This window comes from Agelaius tricolor, unplaced genomic scaffold (genome assembly GCF_023055355.1).
Source record: "Agelaius tricolor isolate 1412-34295 unplaced genomic scaffold, bAgeTri1.0.p SCAF_32, whole genome shotgun sequence".
Classification (NCBI taxonomy): domain Eukaryota; kingdom Metazoa; phylum Chordata; class Aves; order Passeriformes; family Icteridae; genus Agelaius; species Agelaius tricolor.
Window position 1 is genome coordinate 3,246,507 of NW_027269292.1, and position 20,667 is coordinate 3,267,173.

General features: G+C 42.9%; 1 protein-coding gene and 1 long non-coding RNA gene across 13 annotated transcripts; one reads left to right on the top strand and one right to left on the bottom strand.

Moving 5' to 3' along the window:
* The first annotated feature begins 151 nt into the window (after positions 1 to 151).
* Positions 152 to 20,634, top strand: CEP95 (centrosomal protein 95). Of its 12 annotated transcripts, none has more exons than XM_071451194.1 (23): positions 153 to 3,243; positions 4,485 to 4,613; positions 5,588 to 5,695; positions 6,529 to 6,639; positions 7,607 to 7,715; positions 8,613 to 8,722; positions 9,458 to 9,592; positions 10,054 to 10,247; positions 10,651 to 10,720; positions 11,336 to 11,424; positions 12,549 to 12,682; positions 12,997 to 13,132; positions 13,316 to 13,430; positions 13,818 to 13,981; positions 14,258 to 14,350; positions 14,737 to 14,887; positions 16,002 to 16,162; positions 16,581 to 16,655; positions 17,200 to 17,352; positions 18,364 to 18,510; positions 18,599 to 18,670; positions 18,745 to 18,926; positions 20,457 to 20,634. In XM_071451194.1, the coding sequence occupies exons 1-22, from the start codon at positions 3,078 to 3,080 to the stop codon at positions 18,919 to 18,921; spliced, it is 2,799 nt and encodes a 932-aa protein (XP_071307295.1). In that variant the 5' UTR covers positions 153 to 3,077; the 3' UTR covers positions 18,922 to 18,926; positions 20,457 to 20,634. The 12 variants fall into 12 exon arrangements, 11 of the variants coding, with proteins under 11 accessions (XP_071307304.1, XP_071307295.1, XP_071307294.1 ...); XM_071451193.1 differs by lacking the exon at positions 20,457 to 20,634 and adding an exon at positions 19,130 to 19,949; XM_071451192.1 differs by lacking the exon at positions 20,457 to 20,634 and having other exon boundaries at positions 18,745 to 19,120.
* LOC139601876 (uncharacterized) lies at positions 10,435 to 11,341 on the bottom strand. Its single transcript, XR_011683040.1, has 2 exons — positions 11,162 to 11,341; positions 10,435 to 10,717 (listed from the first exon to the last, which is right to left on the bottom strand). It is a non-coding gene; the product is annotated as an uncharacterized lncRNA (long non-coding RNA).
* Positions 20,635 to 20,667: the final 33 nt, after the last annotated feature.

Below are 20,667 nucleotides of genomic sequence, written 5' to 3' on the forward strand. Positions count from 1 at the left end.
AAGCGGCCCGAACCGGCCCGAGGCCCCGCCCCCTTCCGCGTGGGCGTGGCCGCGGCTCGCCCGGCTGACCGGCTTTGAGCTCGCGGCCGGAAGTGCCCCCACCCCCACCCCCTGCCCGCGCGGAGCCGCTGCGGGCGGGAGCCTCGTTCTCGCTGAGGGCACCCGGGCCTGAGGGGGACGGAAACGGAGAATTCTCTCTTCAGTCTCCATAAGTGCAGGCTTTCGGCTGCCCGGCGTCTTCAGAACGCAGCTCACCTCCTCAGCACTTTCGGCAGGGCAGAGCAGGACCCTGATGTCCGCAGTGCAGTCCCCCAGTTCTCACAGATCTGTTTGTGAAAATCGTCCTGAAATAGCTCGAGATGAGCCCAGGCTTTTAACTAATAAACATTTTAGCTTATAACTGACACTTCACGGTAGGTTGGCCCCATGCCCACCTGTGACTTTCGCTCTCGGAAGGAGCCAGATGTGCGGATCCTGGAGAGCTGGACCCAAAATAACGTCAAACCTCCTCAGGCCAGTTCTTTTTTGCTGTTACCCATTGCCTTTTAAAATGTTCATAAACGTATATGTAAACAGAAATATTTATAAATATATGTCCGTAAAGTTACCAGTGTTATCTTTTTGGATTCCACGCCAGGGCCAGTAACCTGAGTCAAAGGTCACCTGAGGTGCAGTGGCGCTGAAAAGGCACGGGATAAAAACACTCAATACCCCAAGGGGACACTGCTGCTCACCCATCGCTTTTGCCAGGCCAGTGTACGGCGCCCTGAAGCTTTACACACACAAGAGTTGAAGTTTTAGGCACAAACACCCCTGTGCAGCCACCTGCTGCAGGCAGAGAAGGAAGAAATGAAAACAACATAAGGAAGAAGTGCCATAACAACACTTCCCGTTTATATCCTCCCACCTTCTAGCAATCTGTGCTTTAAGGCTTTTCTGGGACAAAAATAACTGTATGTGATGGCCATTTCTTCACATTTTGGTTCTATTTATGCCCTTAGCTTGTAAGATACCATGACAATGTGTTTTACAGTTTCAGTGTATGCAACCTGAAACACATTTACTTTCATTTTCAACATATTGCTAGATAAGGACAAGGGGCATAAAACAATGAGTTAGTAAAAATTGTGAGTAATAACTTTCTGTTTATTTATACTGTTTGTGGACATTAATATCTTCTAAGTCACCTCCTTTATAATAAACCAAAGCTGCAGTGTAATTTTTCCTCCTTTTAAAGCAATTCCACACTTATAATTATCCTTGCCTTTTTTTTTAATTTACTGTCAAGAAATTCACAGCATTTAAGATCTCGACCCCATACAGATCTACATAATGAAAATATAAATATGTTTTTTATCTGTTGCATATTATTTTCTAGCCTTTAAAAAAATATTGCTAAGAATAGAGCAAGGTTGGCAAAGACTAGAGGTGTGCATGATGTTGTCCTCAAAAGTAACACCTAAGTCAGGCTTGTTTATGAATAGCCACAGCTGTTCGACCCTCAGCAATTTGGAATACCACCTTGCTCAACCATTTTTGTTGTAATTAATTTTTTATTTTCAATAGTACTCCAACTTGACTGGTTTTGTTAATACTATCCCAGCAAATTTCTAGTAGAGGAATCTCCCCAGTTTTTTTTCAGTATAGAGTTACTTATTTAATATGGCTTGTGAAAGATTTTTGTCCTCAAACACCCCTATTAACACTCTCCACCCTCTGACCCTACAGGCTTCCTGTTCCCGGTAAGTCTGAAAAAGATTTTTGCAAAGGCTGTAAAAATAAATTTTCTTGTTCTATTGCATTTATCTTAACACAGATTAATTTGATTGTGTTTGTATATAACTTTGTGGCTCCTGTTACTGTGCTGTTTAATCTTTCTAAGGCTTTAATGAATTGAAAAGACTAAACAAAAACACGGCCCCTGCCTTGTCTACACGCAGTTAAGTCTACAAGGAACTCCTTTCAATTTCCTTTGTAAAAAAACTTCCTCATTTTTCTGTTCCGCCCTCCTAAGTTAAACATCGTTGATTTTCCCGTGTTCTCTTAATTATAGCCAACACATGGAAACAAATCAACACAGCTTTGCAGAGCTGTGTATGTAGCAAACTGAAATCCGTGTTTAGTTTAGTTTCGATATCACTGATCTGTGTTTGCTTACACACAACAAAAGCTCTTTTGTGTTCCTGAGATGCTGCGTGCACTTGGATTTGGATCTACAAATGACGCCCCTGCGCTGCTGGAGCTCACAGCACTGAGGTTTAATTGCTGGGTCGAAATTGGAACCTCATCTGCTTTTGTTGTGCTCAAGGAGTTTAATGATAAAGGGCACCATTTTTGCTTTCAACATGGAAAACCCAGAACTCCTAAGGAGCATGGAATACTGTTGCTCAGAAAGGAAATAAGAGACTTTCACCATCCAACCTGCCCAATAAACTGCATGTCAGCAGCTAATACAGATAATTTCAATTATAGATTTTATTTTAAATAAAGGTTTTAGCTCTCCTTTCATGCAGAAATGCCTTCGGATTACCCTGTCAAACCTGTATCGTGGCAATTAACACCAACCCCCGGTAATGAACATACCGGCCAGCAAACGTCCCGGGTCAGCCTGCAAGGTCAAGTGCTAGAACTTTCCCCCAGGTCAGGGCGGTCCCCACCCGTGTTACCGAGGCAGCGCCAGCCCCGCCTCCCGTTCAGGTGACGAAGGCGGAGCCTCACGGACAAACCCCCCCGGCCCCTCCGCCGCCATTTTGCGCCGCCAGCCGCGCTCAGCGGCCGGAGCGCGCCGGGGCCGGCCTGTGCTGCCCGGGAGCCTCGGCCCGCGGAGCCCCGCGCCGGTGGCGGTACCGGCCGGGCGGAACCGGAGCGCCCGGGCGGGGAACGGCGGGGCCGCACCGGGGCCGCCCGTCACGTGACCGGGGAGCGGCGGGGAATAAATAGCACGTGACCGGGGAGCGGGAATAAACAGCACGTGACCGGCGCTGCGGCTCGGTTTTGTGGCACGGGCTCTTTCTCTGCTCCCAGTCCCGTTACAGAGAGGACCGGCCCGGCCCCGCCCCACCCCCGTAACACCGTCCATGACCGACAGCACCGGCCATGACCGACGCCACCGGACACCCCGGCGGGCGCGGCCCCGCCCCTTCCTGCAGCGCCTGCCCAATGGGCGCGCAGGCCGCGGTTTAAATGGCGGGGGCGGGCCCGGTCCGGGCGTTGGTACCGCCATGGGCAGCGCTGAGGGCTCAGGTAGGGCTGGGCCCGGGCGGCTCCGAGCGCGGCTGGCGGGGCCCGGCCCTGAGGGGTCTGTGCTGAGGCGGGTCCCGCTCCCGGCCCTGCGGGGTCTGCGCTAGGGCCGCTCCCGGAGCAGCGGCCGGCCCGGCGCCCGCAGAGCCGGGGGAGCGAGCCGGAGAGCTTCCTTCTCCCTCATCACCCTCCCCCTCCCCGCTGGCACAATTTTATTCAGCTCATTATTTATTAATTTATAAAGCTCATCCACTCAGCTCATGTTTATTCATTTATAAAGCTGTCGTTTTTTTGTGTTACCGCTTTTTAAGCTCTTTGCGGTAACTTCTCCCTTCCCCTCTTTTGTCTTTGTTCCTTTCCTGGCGACACTTTTAACTTAATAAAGCTACAAATAAACAGCAATTCAAGTGTTCCAAGAGATCGGCCTGATATGTAGGAGATGCTGCTTTAACCTTTCATGCATCTGAAACTTAAAATAAAGTGATATTTGGAACATGAAGGAGGAGTTGAGAGATTGAAAAGCAACACCCGTGTGCAGGAGGCTGAAAACTCTACAAATTAATTTCTGTTGTAGTAATTCTATACTTTTTCCTTCCAAAGGTGACTTTTGCCTTCTCCAGTAAATTGAAGTTCTTAATGCTTGTTAAAATAAGTGTCCTTCAAAGCACATGGATCTCGGGTCTCAAAGTTTGGGGAAAATCACAATGTTAATGATCTCACTGTGCTCAACCAAGCAATTGGTGGGACCACCTCTGTATTCTTCTAATCCTTAAATTAATTACAGTAGAATTTACTTTTCATGAGGAGTATTTACATTGGCAGTGATGACATGGCCTGAGACTATCAGAGAACCTGGGTTTGTCAGAGAAGCTCATGTTTTCCAAAAAAGAACCTGTCATTTCTGGTCATTGATAAATGGTGTATCAAAGCTTGGCTTGTTAAGGTCTTAAAGTTTTGGAGTTCCTGGCTATGAGACCAGATGCAAATTTGTTTTTCATTACATGGAAAAAAAAAATTAACCTGCCCAGCCTGTGGTACTTTGGTGCTTTTCACCTCCCAAGTCCAGTTGGGCTATGATTGCACTTAAACAATATTTTATATTTTGGATGGATGGGTCAGCCTGCTGTGTTTCACCACCTCTGGTGGAGTCAAAGACACTTACAGGGGTTACCTTTCACTGTAAATAACCACTTATTTATTTCTGTATCTTTCAGTTCTGACATTAATGTTTTCCTTCTGAACAGATTGGGTTGATGTTGCCAATGATCTTTGTAGGACCTTACACATAAACCAGCACATAAAGCATCTCTCAGAATGTGGTGCTGACCTGTTTGTTCATCTTTATGAGTCAATCTTAGGAGAAAAAGTACCAGGTAGGAATGATAACTGCTAAATCTGTTTTTTATATTTGTCTCTGTGTATTTTGTCGTTAAATAAAATTGAAACTTGTAGAACTTCCTACAGATGTAGGGATTTAAAGTATTTGTATCCTTCCAAGGACAAAAATAGAAGATGGTAATTCTTTAAGAAGATTTAAGTGGTATTGGCCAATTTTATTTTAACTTTGGACTGCTATGAATGGCAGCTATGAGGATAGCCACAACAGAACTACTGTAAATTAGGCCTTGAAAGCTGTCTGTGGGCATAATACTTTTGAAGGGTGTGAACTGGCTCATTTTATCTTACAGCAGAGTTAGCACTGAAGTCTGCTCTCATAAAATGCTTGGTACTTAGAATCTGCTAAAGCTGAGCTGTGATTTAACCCTGCTTTAACCCAACTCCACTGGACTCCAGTGACAACCACTAAGCAAAGGCTACACAATTACACATTTGCTTTGTTTATAAACTCTTATGTGTAGGAAGTGTCAGACTACTGATTGCAGAAGGTTTTAAGAGCACTGAGGTAACTGGCACCTATTGAAGGTAGAAGTCTTGTTAAATGTAAGCCCAGAACTAAAAATAATGTTCTCAATTAAGCAGAGTACATTGCAGTGCAATTAGTGTGTGACAGGGAAAGAAGAAGCCATAACACAAACTGCAGTTCCAGTTTGATGATCTGAACTAGGTGTGTGTGCTGGGAGTGGAGGAGGAGAAATGCTTTAGTAATCTGTTCTTGAATTTAATCCTGATAAAACCCTCACATCTTCCAAGGGGTGTTACAAGTTTGTGCTCAGTATTTATAAAAGCTTTTGTAGGACCATATATGATACTTGGGCTTTTCATCAAGCACACAAGGTACTGAAACAATACTAGCTTGTTAGCAGAAATTAAAGCAGTTTCATTGTTAAGGTACTTGCAACAAGCGATCCATTTAAATAGTCTAAAATCTATTCTTTATTTTAAATAGATTTCATTGCTACTCCCAGAAGCCAAGAGGATGATGCACATAATGTACAAGCAGTAATAGATTCCCTGGCATTGGATTATTTGCAGGTCAGCTTGTCTCACATCACAGGTAAGTACTTGGTTTAATGAGACAAATGCAGTTGAATATTTGTGTGGTTTAATTTAAACACTTTAAGAACCAGGTGTTACACAGCTTGCTCTCATACTTGCATGGAATCTCTTCTATGGTATGGATGTCACCAGAACACTGAGCCTTTGCCTTGGACATCAGGCTATACATTGAAACAGCAAGCAGAGAATAAATAAGAGTAAGAAATGTTAAAGGTGACATCCAGCCATGCTTCATCTGGCTGCCAAAGTGTTACCTGAAATCTGCTATGGCTCAGGCTTGGACACTGGGTTTTAAGACATGACCCTGGAGTTTCAAACTTGTTAATATATTTTTAAAAGTTGGTGAATAAAGAGTTAAACTGTGGTGTGTTATCTGCACACAGATAATGGCTTTCCCTGAGTATTCCTGTGTATGGTCTCACACTGCAAAGAATGAAAACTGCTTGATAAGGAGGATCTGACTTGGTGCCTGTACACAGTGGCTGGTGTTTGCAATCCTGCTGCCACTCCACAGACTGCTTCATGCTATAGTTTTATGTGCAAGAAAAATATTAAATACCAATTATCCCTGAAAATATCCCAGAATATTTATTTTGTGTGTCAGCAGTTACTGCATCAATAAACTTATTGGAACTGAAAAGATGCAAATTTAGAACACTTAAAATATACTTTAAGCTTACCTACATAGTCATAAATAAGTGACCAGGTGTCTTCTGAGCTGACACCTTTACAAGAATTTCCAAGCACTCTTCTACAGAATATGCCTTACTTTTGAGAATTTTTCTTCTGTGAAGTACTAATTATTAATATGTGTCATTACCTTCTCTTAAGGTGAGAACATTGTGAAAGGAGACAGGGAATCTATCAAAAACCTCCTTGAAATATTTGATGGTTTGTTGGAGTATCTTAGAGAAGTCAGTGAAACATCTTCTCAGACTGGAGGTGAGATGTAAACCCAAAGTGTTTCCAATGTAGCAAAGATTTATTTGGGTTTTTTGGTTACTTATAACCTTGACAATGGAGAGAAGAGAAAGACAAAACTGACCTCAGGGGATGAAAATTTCAGGGGTGAAGCTGAATATTTGCATTCCTCATTTTCATAAACAATAATAAAATAGATAATTTTCCCCCAAACTTACATAATCTTTCTGCTTCATTCTAGGCAGAAACCTACTCTAGACAATTCATCCTTTGTTAGTTACTTTTCAACCTATAAGCAGATGATTCAGGATTAGGAGTCAAGGAGGGAGATGTTGGCTTTAATTGGAAGAATGAGCAAATATCCCTTTTAGTTACTTGGAGAGAAGGGGGACAGCAGCCTTTCCTGGGAGAGGCTCCTGGGATAGGTCCATAGCAGGGCTTGTTTTGAGGAAAATGGGAAGAGAAGCTGCTCAGCCCTGCAGAGGCATCTCACTGCAGGCACTGCTGTCTGTCTCAGAGCTGGTTAAAGCTGTCACCACGGGCTGGGGCACCCTGTGACAGGGGAGAGAGAGCATTTGGTGCCTGAGTTCCTCCTGAGCTGCTCCAGAGTGGGCAGAGCAAAGGGGACAGTGGGGATGTTCACTGCCTCTGCTGCTCTTCCCTTCCCTCACCCTGCCAGGTTTGTTACCCACTGTGGGTCAGTGGCTCCAGTTTTCTAGCTGTAAGTGCACAGTTTAATTCTTTTGAGGAAGAAGAAAGGTTCATTAATAACTGGAACAAGGGGATATATGGCAAAATTTACCATAAAAGTTGCCCCACCTCCCTGCCTTCCCCCCTCCATGGGGAACATTACATGGCATCATTTTGGATTAAACACTACAGTGTTGATACTACACAAAAACTGTTGTGATGATATTGGAAGTAGTACCTGTTAGTTTCTAGGTAGAAGTACTTTTCCTGGAAATAATTACCTCTTGGTTATGAACAGCTGAGATAAATGTGCTGTCCAGTGATGAAATTCAAATTGCACCTCAAGAGCAGCTGGCAAGCACTGCTGATCAACTTACAGAACAAACACTGCTCTCATCAGCTGAAAGGTAAGAACAGTTCTGAATGTTTGCTTAAACATAGTGATTGACTGTGTATCTGTAGAGAAATGAGTAGGTTTTTTATAGTATAGACACCTACTGATTGCACATGCCAAAAGGAAAGTGAGGTGACTCCTTTGGTTGGGCTAAAATTACATCTGGGACTTCTTTTGCCCTTGAAGAGTTGCTGATTTTGTTTCCCTTAAGTTTACTTTTTATGTGGAATGAAACAACTTAAAAACTTTGATCAGTTTTAAAGATTGATTCGTTCAGCTGAGTTCAGTGTGTGGTTGTGGCTCCTGCTCTGGTTTTAAGCTCAGTTTGTGGTGGTTGTGGCTCCTGCTCTGGTTTTAAGCTGAGTTTAGGTTGTGGTTGTGGCTCCTGCTCTGGTTTTAAGCTGAGTTTAGGTTGTGGTTGTGGCTCCTGCTCTGGTTTGAAGCTGGTTTTAAGCTCAGTTTACGTTGTGGCTCCTGCTCTGGTTTTAAGCTGAGTTTGCAGTGGTTGTGGCTCCTGCTCTGGTTTGAAGCTGGTTTTAAGCTCAGTTTATGTTGTGGCTCCTGCTCTGGTTTTAAGCTGAGTTCAGGTTGTGGTTGTGGCTCCTGCTCTGGTTTTAAGCTGAGTTTGCAGTGGTTGTGGCTCCTGCTCTGGTTTTAAGCTGAGTTTGCAGTGGTTGTGGCTCCTGCTCTGGTTTGAAGCTGGTTTTAAGCTCAGTTTATGTTGTGGCTCCTGCTCTGGTTTTAAGCTGGTTTTAAGCCGGTTTTAAGCTCAGTTTCTGTTGGTCTCTGCTCTGGTTTGCTCCGTGGCAGCAGGGCCGTTCCTGCACGGCTCCTCGGCAGCTCCATCTCGTGGGCTGAATGGGCAGAGGCTGAGAGAGGAAATATTTCATGGCTTTATGTTCCCCCCTAGGTCCCCGTCAGAATATTTCATTCAAACTTGTGATACAGATGGCTCAGGATCTACCAGTGAATTAATTAAACTTGGAGATACTGCTTATTCATTTTCCAAGAGAGGGGAAGGTGAGTTTGGGTGAGAAAAAATTTTAAGACTCTTCTCTAGTTAGACTCCTAGGCTTTTTTTTTTGTTTCCTTTTAAAAAGTTACTTTTTTCAGATACACACAGTTTTAAATTCTTGTTAAAAAAACCCTAGACAACCCACAATAAGCAATACATCTTGCTGAAGTTAAAAATTCTGGAAGTAAATATTCCAGGCATTATTTTTCATGACTCCTGCACTAGTTTATTTGGATTAAGGTTTATTGTTTGAGTTCTAATTCAGTTCTACAAAGGCATTTTTTCTTGTTCAGTAGAATAGGAGAATTCTGAAGACTTTGTTTCATTTGTTGCAGTGTAACATGTATTATTTAAGGCTGTAAAAAAATTATTAAGTTCATTCTTAAAGAAAACTTCTTAGGAGTGTGTGCCCCTTCAAAACTTAATGGATGGCTCTAAAAGGAGTAGTGTGCAGATGACTTAAATGGAGCTCATTCTTATTTCATATTTTTATAAGAATATTCCAATTCTTCCTGTTCTTATTGATGATTCATCTCCTCAAGTAGAGGCATAAAGAAATATTGTGAATTATGAACATTTCATTGACTGGAGTTACAAATAAGAATTTAACAGACCTATTTTGAGCTTAGTATGGATTGCTGACACCAAGCAATGAGCAGACAATAAAATGTCCATCTCAACAGTTCATAGCAAGACACTTTATAGATCTTAATTTAATTTTTTTAAGCAACCACTTGTAGAATTTCAGATGCCTGTGCTCTGTCTAGCAGACAAGGACACGGAGGTAGAAGAATCTGAAAGCACAGAGGCTCTTGCAGCATTGCCCAGACAGTTCTCAGAAAGTGAAAGGGGCACTGGAAATGAAAGGGAAGATGGTGAGTATTGATTCTTCTGACAGCTCATCCACCTGATTCTGATTTAGGGGTGTAGAGAACTAGGGTAGTGTGGAGGAGAGCTTTAGCTGTGAATGGAAACACTTTAGTCATGTTTTAAAATAAATTCTTTTCAGAAAAGCAATATTTTAGTCTCTCATAGTGGGCAAACTTCCATTATCTGGGGTATTTCTGCTTGGCTAGGATTTGGCTTCATCTAGGCTGGTTTTAATTTGTATTCTTTTCTTTTGTGGTTCAAAACACTAAAAAGTCCTTATGGAAGATCTTCACATCCAAAATCATGTTCTCAAGGCTGAAAAATGTTACAGCACTGTCCTATGCAATCCAACAAAGGTGGCAGCTCACCTTTGCTATTGAGACACTTCCCTTTGCTATACACAATGCACAAAATGTGCTCTGCTTCCCCAGATAATACTGCAAATCCTTTGTGTTTGCCTCTTCAGGAGGGATGGAGGCTGTTCATGAGCCTCACCAAGGGAGTTTGGGTGTCAGTGCTACCAAACTGGGGGAGCCCATCCAGCAGGCAATTCCTCTGCTGCCCCCGTTCCAGCCCTCGGATCCAGCGTGGAGAGATCCCCACAGCTCCCACAGACTGACAGCAGCTCTGCCTTGCACAGAAGCACTGAACATTCCTGCTGTAAGGAAAAACCTGCCCTTTGATGATTTCATTTTCTTCTAGTAACCAATACTGTTTAACCTCCTAGTTTACTTGCAGAAGGGGAATAGATGGTCCCTGAAGAACATTTTTGAATGTGTCAGAGTTTATTTCAGTTCCAGGAATTTTGGATTGTAGATTCATTCTTCACTAAGTGTCCAGAGAGGAATTTAGTTTGAGGGATGTGTTTATTTTATACATATATACATACACATCTCCACAGTCAATGCCAGTTTGCAGTATAGTAAACAAAATAATTATAGTGATTTTTATCTATCTATAAAATCAGCATTGATTTCCATTTGCAGATAGATCTAATGTATTATGAGCTTCCTGTCAGCACTCTCCTGTGAATTTATAGAACACATTTTGCTTTTTATTTCAGATTGAAAAGTCACTTACCCAAAAATTTCCTGATGTTTCTGATGGTCTTCCTCCATCCAGAAAAATCCCTGGTGAGAGAAAATTTTACATCCTCTAGGGTAACTCTTAAATGTTATAATGTTGCATTTATTTTTCCTGGCACCACAAAAAAAATTGTTTTGAATCTACTAATGCATTTTTTTTTTAATTCAGCCACAAGTTCATATTTCTATCTCTGCTTTACAGAGAAACAAAAATAGGTTACTTTTAATCTGTTCCCTCTACTGGAAAAAAGTAATCCATGTCCCCAATTCAACTCCTTTCTTAGTTAATCCTGTTAAGATGGGTCTGGACCACAGAAACCTCTTCCAACAGATAAGTCCCATGGCTGAGCTTATTCTGAGCAGAGAAACATGGACCAAGCAAGCCAGTTTCAGTTCTAAGAAAAAGCCATTAACTGCTATTGTAAAAAAGGTTTAGAAGCTATTTTTTTCAGTACTCATTTTCTCTGTTGCCTTGGAAACACTGCTTACCTTTTTTAGTTTCCATAGCATTCCCATGACACTGAACATTGAAGACTGGAGAAATTACCAAAATGAATGTCACAACTGGGTAGCCACAGTTGCTTTGTCATTCTGTTCTCTGAATAATTTGGATCCACAGGCCCTGGCTCACATCTTTTTTTGCCTTGTTGCCCACATTAACAGGCACAGTGCCATTAACTCACACTTGCCTGTCATCTGCTTCTGCAGTGGGAGAAGTGCTGGGAGGTGATGCCAAGGACAAAGTGACAAAGGTACATGTTACATCTTAATTTTTGGAATTTCAATCAGTATTTTTTGATTTCTGCCTAATTTGTCTGTTATCTTCTGGCACTTCTGGGCTTATTGCAGACCTGCTTTCGACTTTCTTTCCCCAGTATACAATCAGTGATGCAGTGTTGTCAGATTGTGATTGTGTGCAGTCTGTGAGTCATGGCAGTTCTTCATTCTTCCTGGCGTTGTTTGCTCCAAAATGTACAGAGCCAGCAGCCACAGAGTTTATTTATCACAACCAACCAGTAACTGGTTATCTTGCTTTTTAATCAAAAATGTACAAAGCACAGGAGTACAGTCATGTCCTTCCTCTGAAGTGTATCAGCATTCTAAATTAGTAAGAATTTTGGGGGTTTTGGCAAATAAAACTTAGATTTACTCATTTTTAAAGATCCATTAACTGCTTATTATATTATCTCCTTCTATTTTCTTGCATTGTCCTTTGCTTTTCAAAAACTGAATAATGCAAAACCCACAAACTGATCAGCACTTACCAATCTGTGCCCATAGAAATGTGTCTGTAAAGGAAGTTTCTTTCTCTGGAAACACAATTTTGCCTTCTGCAACCACAAGAGGTACTCACAGACTTTACTTGTTCCAATAGTTTAAACAGCTTTTACTTCTACATTGTCTCTGAAACTCATTTTCCATTGGTGCATTTCCCAGGATGTCCATGCCAAGCCCAGGTTCCTCCAGTTTGAATGGAGAAGTTACCAGGCAGAACTAAACCAGTGCAGCTAAATGGCACAGGAACAGGAGTGTTCTCTTTTGGCTTGCTGTGAACTGCAGCTCAGTCTGTACTAGGGGAAATTCAGCTTATTTCCACTACCTGGCATCAGTCCCAGGCTGGTGAGGTGGGATGTGGAGATACTCATGACCTTAACCTAACCCTGTTCTGGTTCCATGGCTTAGCTGTGAGCTGATCTGCCATATTTTCCTAGTCCATTTCTTTAGACATTCATTCTGCAATGCACACTATCTGCACTCAGGAGCCTGGAAATAGAGCTATTTATATATATCTATACTCACAGGGTTTGGGATGGTTCTATTACAGCATCTCTACTCACAGGATCTATAAAACCTTCATGTACTCTCATTTTCCTAGGTGCCTCTGGTATCTGAGTCTTCTACATCCACCTCTTCTATATCCACCTCTTCTGAGGAAAAGCTCTCACTGTGTGCTGAACAAGTTACACAAACCCCAAGACCTGAATCTCAGCACTGGCCTAGAGCAACAAGGTAAGTTCAGATTTTTGGTACTGAGCCACCCTGGAACTTTGATTTCCATGGCCAGCCAGCCCCCTCCTCCCTTTTTAAACAAGATCTCTCTTTCCTTGGCTGTGTGACAGTGAAAGAATAATTCTCACAGAAAGATTTCCTGTTTCTCCTTACATATACTCATTTTGTTAAATATGTTATAGGCATTTACACATTCTGCTTTACTTAATCCTATAAAAACATGCTTAGGCAAAAAGTGAGCTGGAATTGTGTGAGATAATGCTCATTGTCAAGTTTTTAGAACAGAAATGAAATCTGTCTGTTTTCTGCTTTAGCAAATATGAAAATTCCACCCCAGGTTCAGTTGAAGATTCACTTTCCCACAGAACAACCAAGGAGAAGGTGCCTAAGCAGCAAGAGTTTCATGAAGCATCAGAAAATCTGTCTCACAGGCTGAATGAACTAGATTTAGTAAGTGCAGTCTCTTCTTTGTTGAGCTGAGCAATGCAGCTTTAGTAATGCCAGTGGAGAGAATTAAGAATATCAGTGCAATGTGCATGAAAAGGAAATCTGCATCTCACACCTGGCTTTAGTTCATTCAGCTTTAGAACTGTCTATTGAACCTGACCCCACAGAAAACCCTCTCTCCCCTAGATGTTGAAGAGAGCTTTGGCTGAGCACACCAGAGAAGGGGAGCTGCCAGAGGAGGACAGCCTGTCCCAGCACAGTGACAGTGCCATGGACCGTGGCCGAAGGACAGCTGGGAGAGGTGACAATCCTTATGCCAGTATTGGGATGGCAACAAACAGAAAAGAAACCTGCTGCACTGAATTACAGTTAGTTACTAAGTTCTGTATTGCTCATTCATTTCTAATTTTTTTTTCTATTTCTCTTGTTAGTTCATTTCTTTGATCCAAACCTGACCTACAGTAACAGAATTGCAACCACATTTCTGTTTAACACTTAAAAAACCATGGCAAAACTTCACAAAGAAAAATACAAGTGAAACACAGCTGCAGTAAAAAAATGTATAGCAGGTGGGGGGAGAGACAGAATACAGCTCAGAGGATGTGGTTCTGAAATGAGGGCCTCACAATACACTTCCCTGGGGTTTTTATCTCAGATTTGATACTCAGTGAATGCTCTTTCCCTGCAGACACACCACATCCAAGGTACCCAGGCAGGCCAAGGTCCCTCTCTCCAGCCTCACCCTTGTCTCAGCACCAGGAACCCAAACAGAGGGGCAGAGGAATGGGCCAGATAAAGACAATCCACAGCCACCTGCAGGAGGAAAGGGATGAAAGAACAAGAAAAGCAAAGGTAATTTTTGGATTGGACCTCACGGTAGTTCTTGCCAACAGTTATAGTAGAACCACAAAACCAGAACACTTTTGTGTAATGGGAGCATCTGCTCTCCTCTAGTAATCATGCTATTTTATCTGTAGCCTGCTGAGGAAGAGACTTAAACCCCGAATTTTGTAAAAAAGAGTTGAAAGTGGAAGAAGCTACTTTGAACCCATGCAGCCACCAAGTTAACAAGGTGGTTGGATGGAGTGATTATTTCCTCTGACAAGTCCTTTTATTTTTGTTTTCTAGCTGGTCACTAAAGCTTATGAAAATGAGCTAAGAATTTTTGAAGCGAGGGAGAAGCGAAGAATTTCCAAGCTCAGAGAAGCTGCCAAGGAAATGGTAGGTGATGCACTGTTGGGATTGCTGGTTGTGTTTTGTTTGGTTGATTTTTTTCTTTTTAAATTTGTCTAGATGGTCTGTCCAGACACTTTAGGGAACAAAACCTCCTTGACTTCCAGTGTCATAGTTAGAACACTGTGCAACTGAATCACTTCCTAACATTAAGTGCTGCAGAAGAGCTGAGGTTATGCAATGATGAGATTTAACCTTTATTTGAACCCTGACCTGCATTTTGTAAATTCTGGCCTTCTGGAGAATCCAATGCAAGATGTCCAAGTTCTCATTCTAAAGTCTGAAAGACATTTAAGTTCTGATGGCCAAACTGTGTTCTGTCAGTGTTTCCCTTCTCATACCTGTTCTCCATCTGTTTTACATCTGCTCCTAAGGAACAAGAGTACAAAGAAAATGTCTTTCAAGAACCTCCAAAAGTGTCTCAGCGAGTGAAAGTTTATTCTAGAAAAACCACACCTCAGTATCCCAAACACAGCCAGTGGATTCCAAAACGAGGGATCATGAAGCCAAAGCAAGCAGCTCCAAGTAAGAACTCAAAACTATACTTGGTGGAAAACTGGCATCTTCTGAAAGCATGTGTTGAACTCCAAGAATAAAGGCACCAGTCCAACATATACCAGTCAGCTGTAGCATTTTCCCTTCTTCTGACCTCTGTATGTCTGGATTTTTGTTAGGGAAGATAATGCTTGACATAAATGTAAACCATCAGTGCACAATCAAATTGTGACCCATTTACCACTTCCTTAAAATCCCTTGGATTATTTTCAGGGCTTTTTTCCATTGCTGCTACTCCTGTGCTTATTCCACTACAGTCTGAACTCTCCTTTTGTTATTTTTCTGAGCATGTATCAGATTTAAAATTGGGCCTGTGGCTAGAGCAGAGCCATGTACAGGTCACTGAGCAGTTTCTGTCAGGACCCTGCCTCTGTGGTGTTAATGCTGCCACTGGTTCTGCTGAGCAAGTGATGCTCCAAGAAAGCCAAGCTGCAAATCCTAGGCCCAGTTTTGGTAAGCAGCACTGTGCATGCCTATGGATAAGATCACCAGATAATCTCCTACATATCTGAATGTTGCTCAGCTACACTGCCTTGTTTTTATTCCAGTTTTTGAAGGCCATATTCTTGGTAAATACCCTTTTGTTTCATCTCCCCATCATCTTTTCCTGCCAGAAAGATCAAAGATGTAATGGATGGCAATGAGCTGGTTGCAAACCAGTTTGTTTTGCACCTGTTTACTTGACCTGGATCTGTCATTGCCATGGCTGTGCTGGCTTTATTTTAAGTTGCTGCATCCAGAGAGAGAGAGAAAGCAATCACTGATTAGTGATGGTCACAACCACATGAAGAAAGAAAGGGATACCTGTTTTAGCTGGATGTGATGGGGGTAGGGAAATGACATCTGAGCTATGAAATCAATTCTTCAAAGAAACAACAAAAGACTGGGATTGCTTTCTCTGCTGCTGTACTGGCAGGATGAGAGGTCCTGCTGGGCTTAGCTTGACATGGTAACAGCAGCACGGTGATTTTATACAGTGTTCAGTGTAAAATATTTCTTGACTTATGCTGACACTGTCTGGATGAATTTACAACTAAATGTATTCTCCAGGAATTTATTGCTTACCTCTTTCTTTATCTTACAGTGACAATAAGAGACAATGACCTCCTCCTGCAGCTCCTGGAGGAGTTTCCCCACCTGCACATTTCCTCCCGTACTCTGAATAAAATGTGGCATCAGCAGCTTGCACAAACTGAGCACCTCAAGGCACCCTCTGCCAGACCTAGACCCAAACTCCAGAATGAAGTGAGTGCTCTCATTCTTACCTGCTGAATGTCAGCAGAGATACCCTGACAGGGCACCTGCACACCCACAGCACAGTGTGGGAGGATGTTCTGGGAGCTTGCTTAAATAGGCATGTACAGATTTACATAAACAGGTTCAACTTTTCATCAGCCACTTGAGTCTCATGGTCCTTCTTTGACACTGGTTTCTTGAGTACTGCCTAGGGCTGTTTTAAAAGCATTTTGTAGTTTCCACTGCTAGTTCTGAATGGTCTTTTAGTTTAAAAGTGAGTTATGAGATGCAAAAGTTGATTAACTTATACAAGGTAACTCTCAACCCAAACCCCAGAACATAGCAGAGGGGCAGTATTTAAACCTGCTACACAGAACAGCTTGTCCTGCAGCATGAGGCAAGTAATGAGCTTTTTTTAAACCTCCAGGTTGAACAAGCCTTGAAGAAACACGAGCTGCTTGCTGCAATTATTAAGAGAGATCAAGATCACAGCAAGAGACTGGTAGGTTCTTTGAACACTATTTGTTATATAATGCAGAGATTACACATGGAGCTATCTAAAATGCATATTCCCACATCATAAAAGTGGCTTTTTGTCTTATGACAACTTTACACTTTTTGAGTAGCTGTGGTCTCAAAATGCCACATAATCTGTTTGTTGTGCAGCTCCTGGGGTCATGGGAATGGAATATTATTATTATTATTATTATTATTATTATTATTATTATTATTATTATTATTACACTGCAGTGTTGCTCTAAGAGGTAAAACACATTCTAAAGAAGTGCAAGGAGGAGAAAAGTGCAAATTCTAAAAAAGTGCAAGGAGGTTGTGTTGCAGCTCCCATGACAGTGACACGACTTCACTACTCCTTCACTACTCCTTCACTACTCGGTGCTGATTAACGCTTTCCACCTTAACTGCAAAGCCGGGCGGGGGAGCAGGTCCTTAGTAAAGGACCCTAATTAGCACTGATTACCAAAGCTTTGCCTGCAGGGGTATCCGTGGGCAGTTTGGTGGTCTGACAGCTGCTGCTCTCCCTTTAGCAAGAAATCAAGCAGCGCATCCAGCGGCAGAAGTGGGCTCAGAACAAGGTGACCGAGAGGCGGCAGCAGGTGGCGCGGGCCAGGAAATACTACGAGGATTATCGGCTGCAGCTCCGGGCCAAGCTGCTGCGGGCCAGGACCCGCGAGGAGAGGGTGAGCACTGAGCACCGGGCCCTGCCCTGCAGGGGTGCGATTCTGTCCTGTCAGGAGCCCAGGGCTGAGGCTGAGGTCGGGTAGTTCAATGCTTCAGCAGAGCACAGAGCCAGGATGCAGTGGCTGATCAGTCAAGGCCACAGATGAAATGGTTCCTGCTCTGGAAATGAGGATCCAGTGCAGGGCAAACCACTGTGAAACAAGAAAGGATGATTTATGGGGCTAAGAGGAGAGAAAGGGTGAAGTATCAGTGAGGAAAAACAGGGCTGGTAACATGAGAAATTGGGGAAATGAGTTTTCAGAAACAGTAGGATTAAGAAGTTGTTCCTACAGTAACCATCCAAAGAAAACAATCTAAATCTTCAGTTAAGGGAACTGATCAAACAGGCAGCCTTGTTATTCAGTTGTGTTTGTAAAACAAAGTGGACTTTGTGACAGATATGATCTAATTAGGGCTGGACATCAGAATGAGGGAAAGCAAAGAGAGTTATTACAACTCTGCAAGAACAGATACACAGTTGTCACCTCTCAAAATAAAAGATTAGAAGTTTACTGCATAATCCACTGGTAAGGATTTGAGAACTGTTTCCCTGAAGCTGTGAGCTACAGCTGGTAAGTGTCCTTGTGGAGGAATGGAAAGCCTGAGTCCAGGCTGGATTTCCTGCTGCTGGAAACCTGGATGAAGGTCCTGCAGTCAGACTGCAGAGTACAGGGTGGGTTGTAAATCACAGTGCATGTTCAAAGGCCCTGGCTTGCACAGTTGGGTCATCTGACTAAACTGACATGAAAAATTTTTTTATCTATCAAAATTTCAGCTAAATGAGTAATACAAATCTAGCTCAGCTGTATCTGCACCACCGTTTCTAGGTACATAATTGTGCTTTTTCATGGGCTATGGCCTATCCTCATGTAAACATCATTCCATCTTGAGCTAAAGCAGCTGAGAAATGTAAATGTATACTTACAGGTTCCTGGGAAAGTTTCAGGTTTGCTTTTTCTAATTGCTGGCAGATATTTAAAAACTTATTTGAAGAAGGCTTAGAAATTCAGAAGCAAAGACTGAGGGACCTGAGAGTTTATGCTCGAGAGAAGCGCGATGAGCAACGGAGAGAGCACCAGATTGAGCTGGAGTCCCTGGAGAACTACTACAAAGATCAGGTAAAGCTTCATCTGCATCAGGCAGATCATATTTTCCACTTAGAAGTCCTTCTTTAATTAGTTCAGCTCACACATGTGTTGTGTTTAGTTTTCCATGCTAGCAGAAGCTATATCTCAAGAATTCCAAGAAATCCAAACCAGAGAGAAAGCACAAGCACAAGTAAGTACTCTTCATTTTTTCCAATTGCCTTTTCTTTCTACATGCTGTGGCTAATGTCAGTATTTTCTCTTCAGATGCTACAAAAATCAAAAAGCGAAGTGAGATCAAAGATGGAAAAGGAAATACAGCAACTGCAAGCAGCAATCATGCACAATGATGATGACACCTTTTTTCAAGAACTAGAGGCAGACAGGCTGAGAGCCAGACTTCAGATGGCTTCCTTCCAGTACAGCCAAAGCCACTTCTTTTGACTTGGGTAAATGGCACTGCAGTCCTCCCTGGCTATGATCAGAGTCTTTGAGAGCTGCCATAATGGGAAGATGTGTGAGGCTGTTTTTTTCTTTAGAATATCTGTTCTGTTGTTTTGACCTGTCAGGAGTGTAGCTGCTGGGCTCTGGAATGTCCACAGCACTTTTATGATCACCAATAAAATTTCTGAACTACTTTTTACCTTCCTAGCAAGGCTGGGGTGATGTTGGGCTCTCCCCAGAGGAAGCTGGGATGAAGTCAGGGTGCTTTAGTGAAGTTTTCCTGGTGCAACACTTGGATGCTGAGGCTCCTCTGCATCTGTGCTGGGGCTGTTGCTGCTAAGCCAATCTGACACCATTAGCCAGAAATCATGGATTGGAAAGGTCACAAAGCACAAGAAGATCTTTGAAAGATCATCAGAGGTTCAGGTTTCCTTTGAAAGGCCAAGTTGGAGAATGCCTGCAATAAACCTGACATAAGTAACTGGGAATTTAAATACATCAAGCAGGGGAAGACTTCTTCCACTCCTGCTTCAGTTGTGTTCACAGGGCTGGTGTTGCTGCCTTGATAAAATACAAGGCATATAAAATACTCTTTGTATGCCACAAATGCACTGGGAAAAGGAATTTGAAATAGAAAACAATGCAAATTCTTCTAAAGCTGTACATGATCAGCTTCTGCAAGAGGTGAGCCCTGGGAAGGAGCTATGGACAGCATCCCTGATCTTCCACAGCCCACACTCACAGGTGCAGCCTCATTACTCCATCTTCACACTGACAGAACCAGAACTAAAGAATGATTAAATATTTCACCAGTCAGCTTTGACCTTATTTCAGGCTGTAAGTTCTGCTTCCAGGAGAGCAGGAGCTGCCAGCAGGCACTGCAGCTCCTGTAGCATCTTGCAGAGCTATAAACAGTGCAGTGCCCAGCAGGAAATCCAGGTTTCACCAGCCAGACACTGGGGAGCTGCCAGCACCGAGGGATGAGGACTTGAACTGAGAGCAATTGCATAAAATCAAGCTGATATTAATGAAGTCCATTACTGATACAGCCTCCTCTGCCTGACAGAAGTGCAACCCTAATTCGTTTATCTTGGTAGTAGAACAGTTCTTGCTTAAAATTGCAGTGTGAGGAGTGATACAGGAATGCTGGATTTAACTGCACTGTACATACAACAGTTAAAGGTTGCCATGAGGGGGTGTCTTGATGGAACTGACAACACACAGAGCATTCACACTCACTCACTGAAAAAAGAGTTAAACAGGAGAAAAAGCCCCCAACGGCTGAAGGAGCTTCTTTTACAGATTAAACAAACCAGCCAGCTGTTACAGCATGAGACACCTCACTGCAGAAATGCAGACCTAAAAACCACCAAAACCTCTCCACAAAACCAGAAACACAGAACCCTGACCTATCCAAACCTCTTCAGGAGTTGCTGTAAGCCTGGCTAAATTGAAGCCTTTAAGGGACAATATTTATCACCTAAGTTGATCAATTTTAGCAAATCTTCACCAAATTTGCCTTTATTTCCCTCCAGGAAGATGGTGCAGCTTTGCTCAGTTTTGAGAGGAGTCTGTTCATCTGTTCACCAGTGCTGAGGTACAGCCCTTGCCAAGCCATGGCAGTACCTGAGAGGCAAAGTCAGAGCTGCTGTGTTTGTGTTTGAGCAGAACATTCAGCACCCTCCTCACTGCAGGTAACACCACAGGAAGTCACCAAGTTTCAAGTATTTTCTCCTGAAACAAAGT

Excerpts from the sequence above, each read along its gene's own strand:
- CEP95 (XM_071451194.1), top strand. The coding sequence starts at position 3,078 with ATGACCGACAGCACCGGCCATGACCGACGCCACCGGACACCCCGGCGG. Across the intron at positions 13,133-13,315 it reads GGCTGAATGAACTAGATTTA|ATGTTGAAGAGAGCTTTGGC; the intron begins GTAAGTGCAGTC and ends TCTCTCCCCTAG. Across the intron at positions 16,163-16,580 it reads GACCCAAACTCCAGAATGAA|GTTGAACAAGCCTTGAAGAA; the intron begins GTGAGTGCTCTC and ends TTAAACCTCCAG.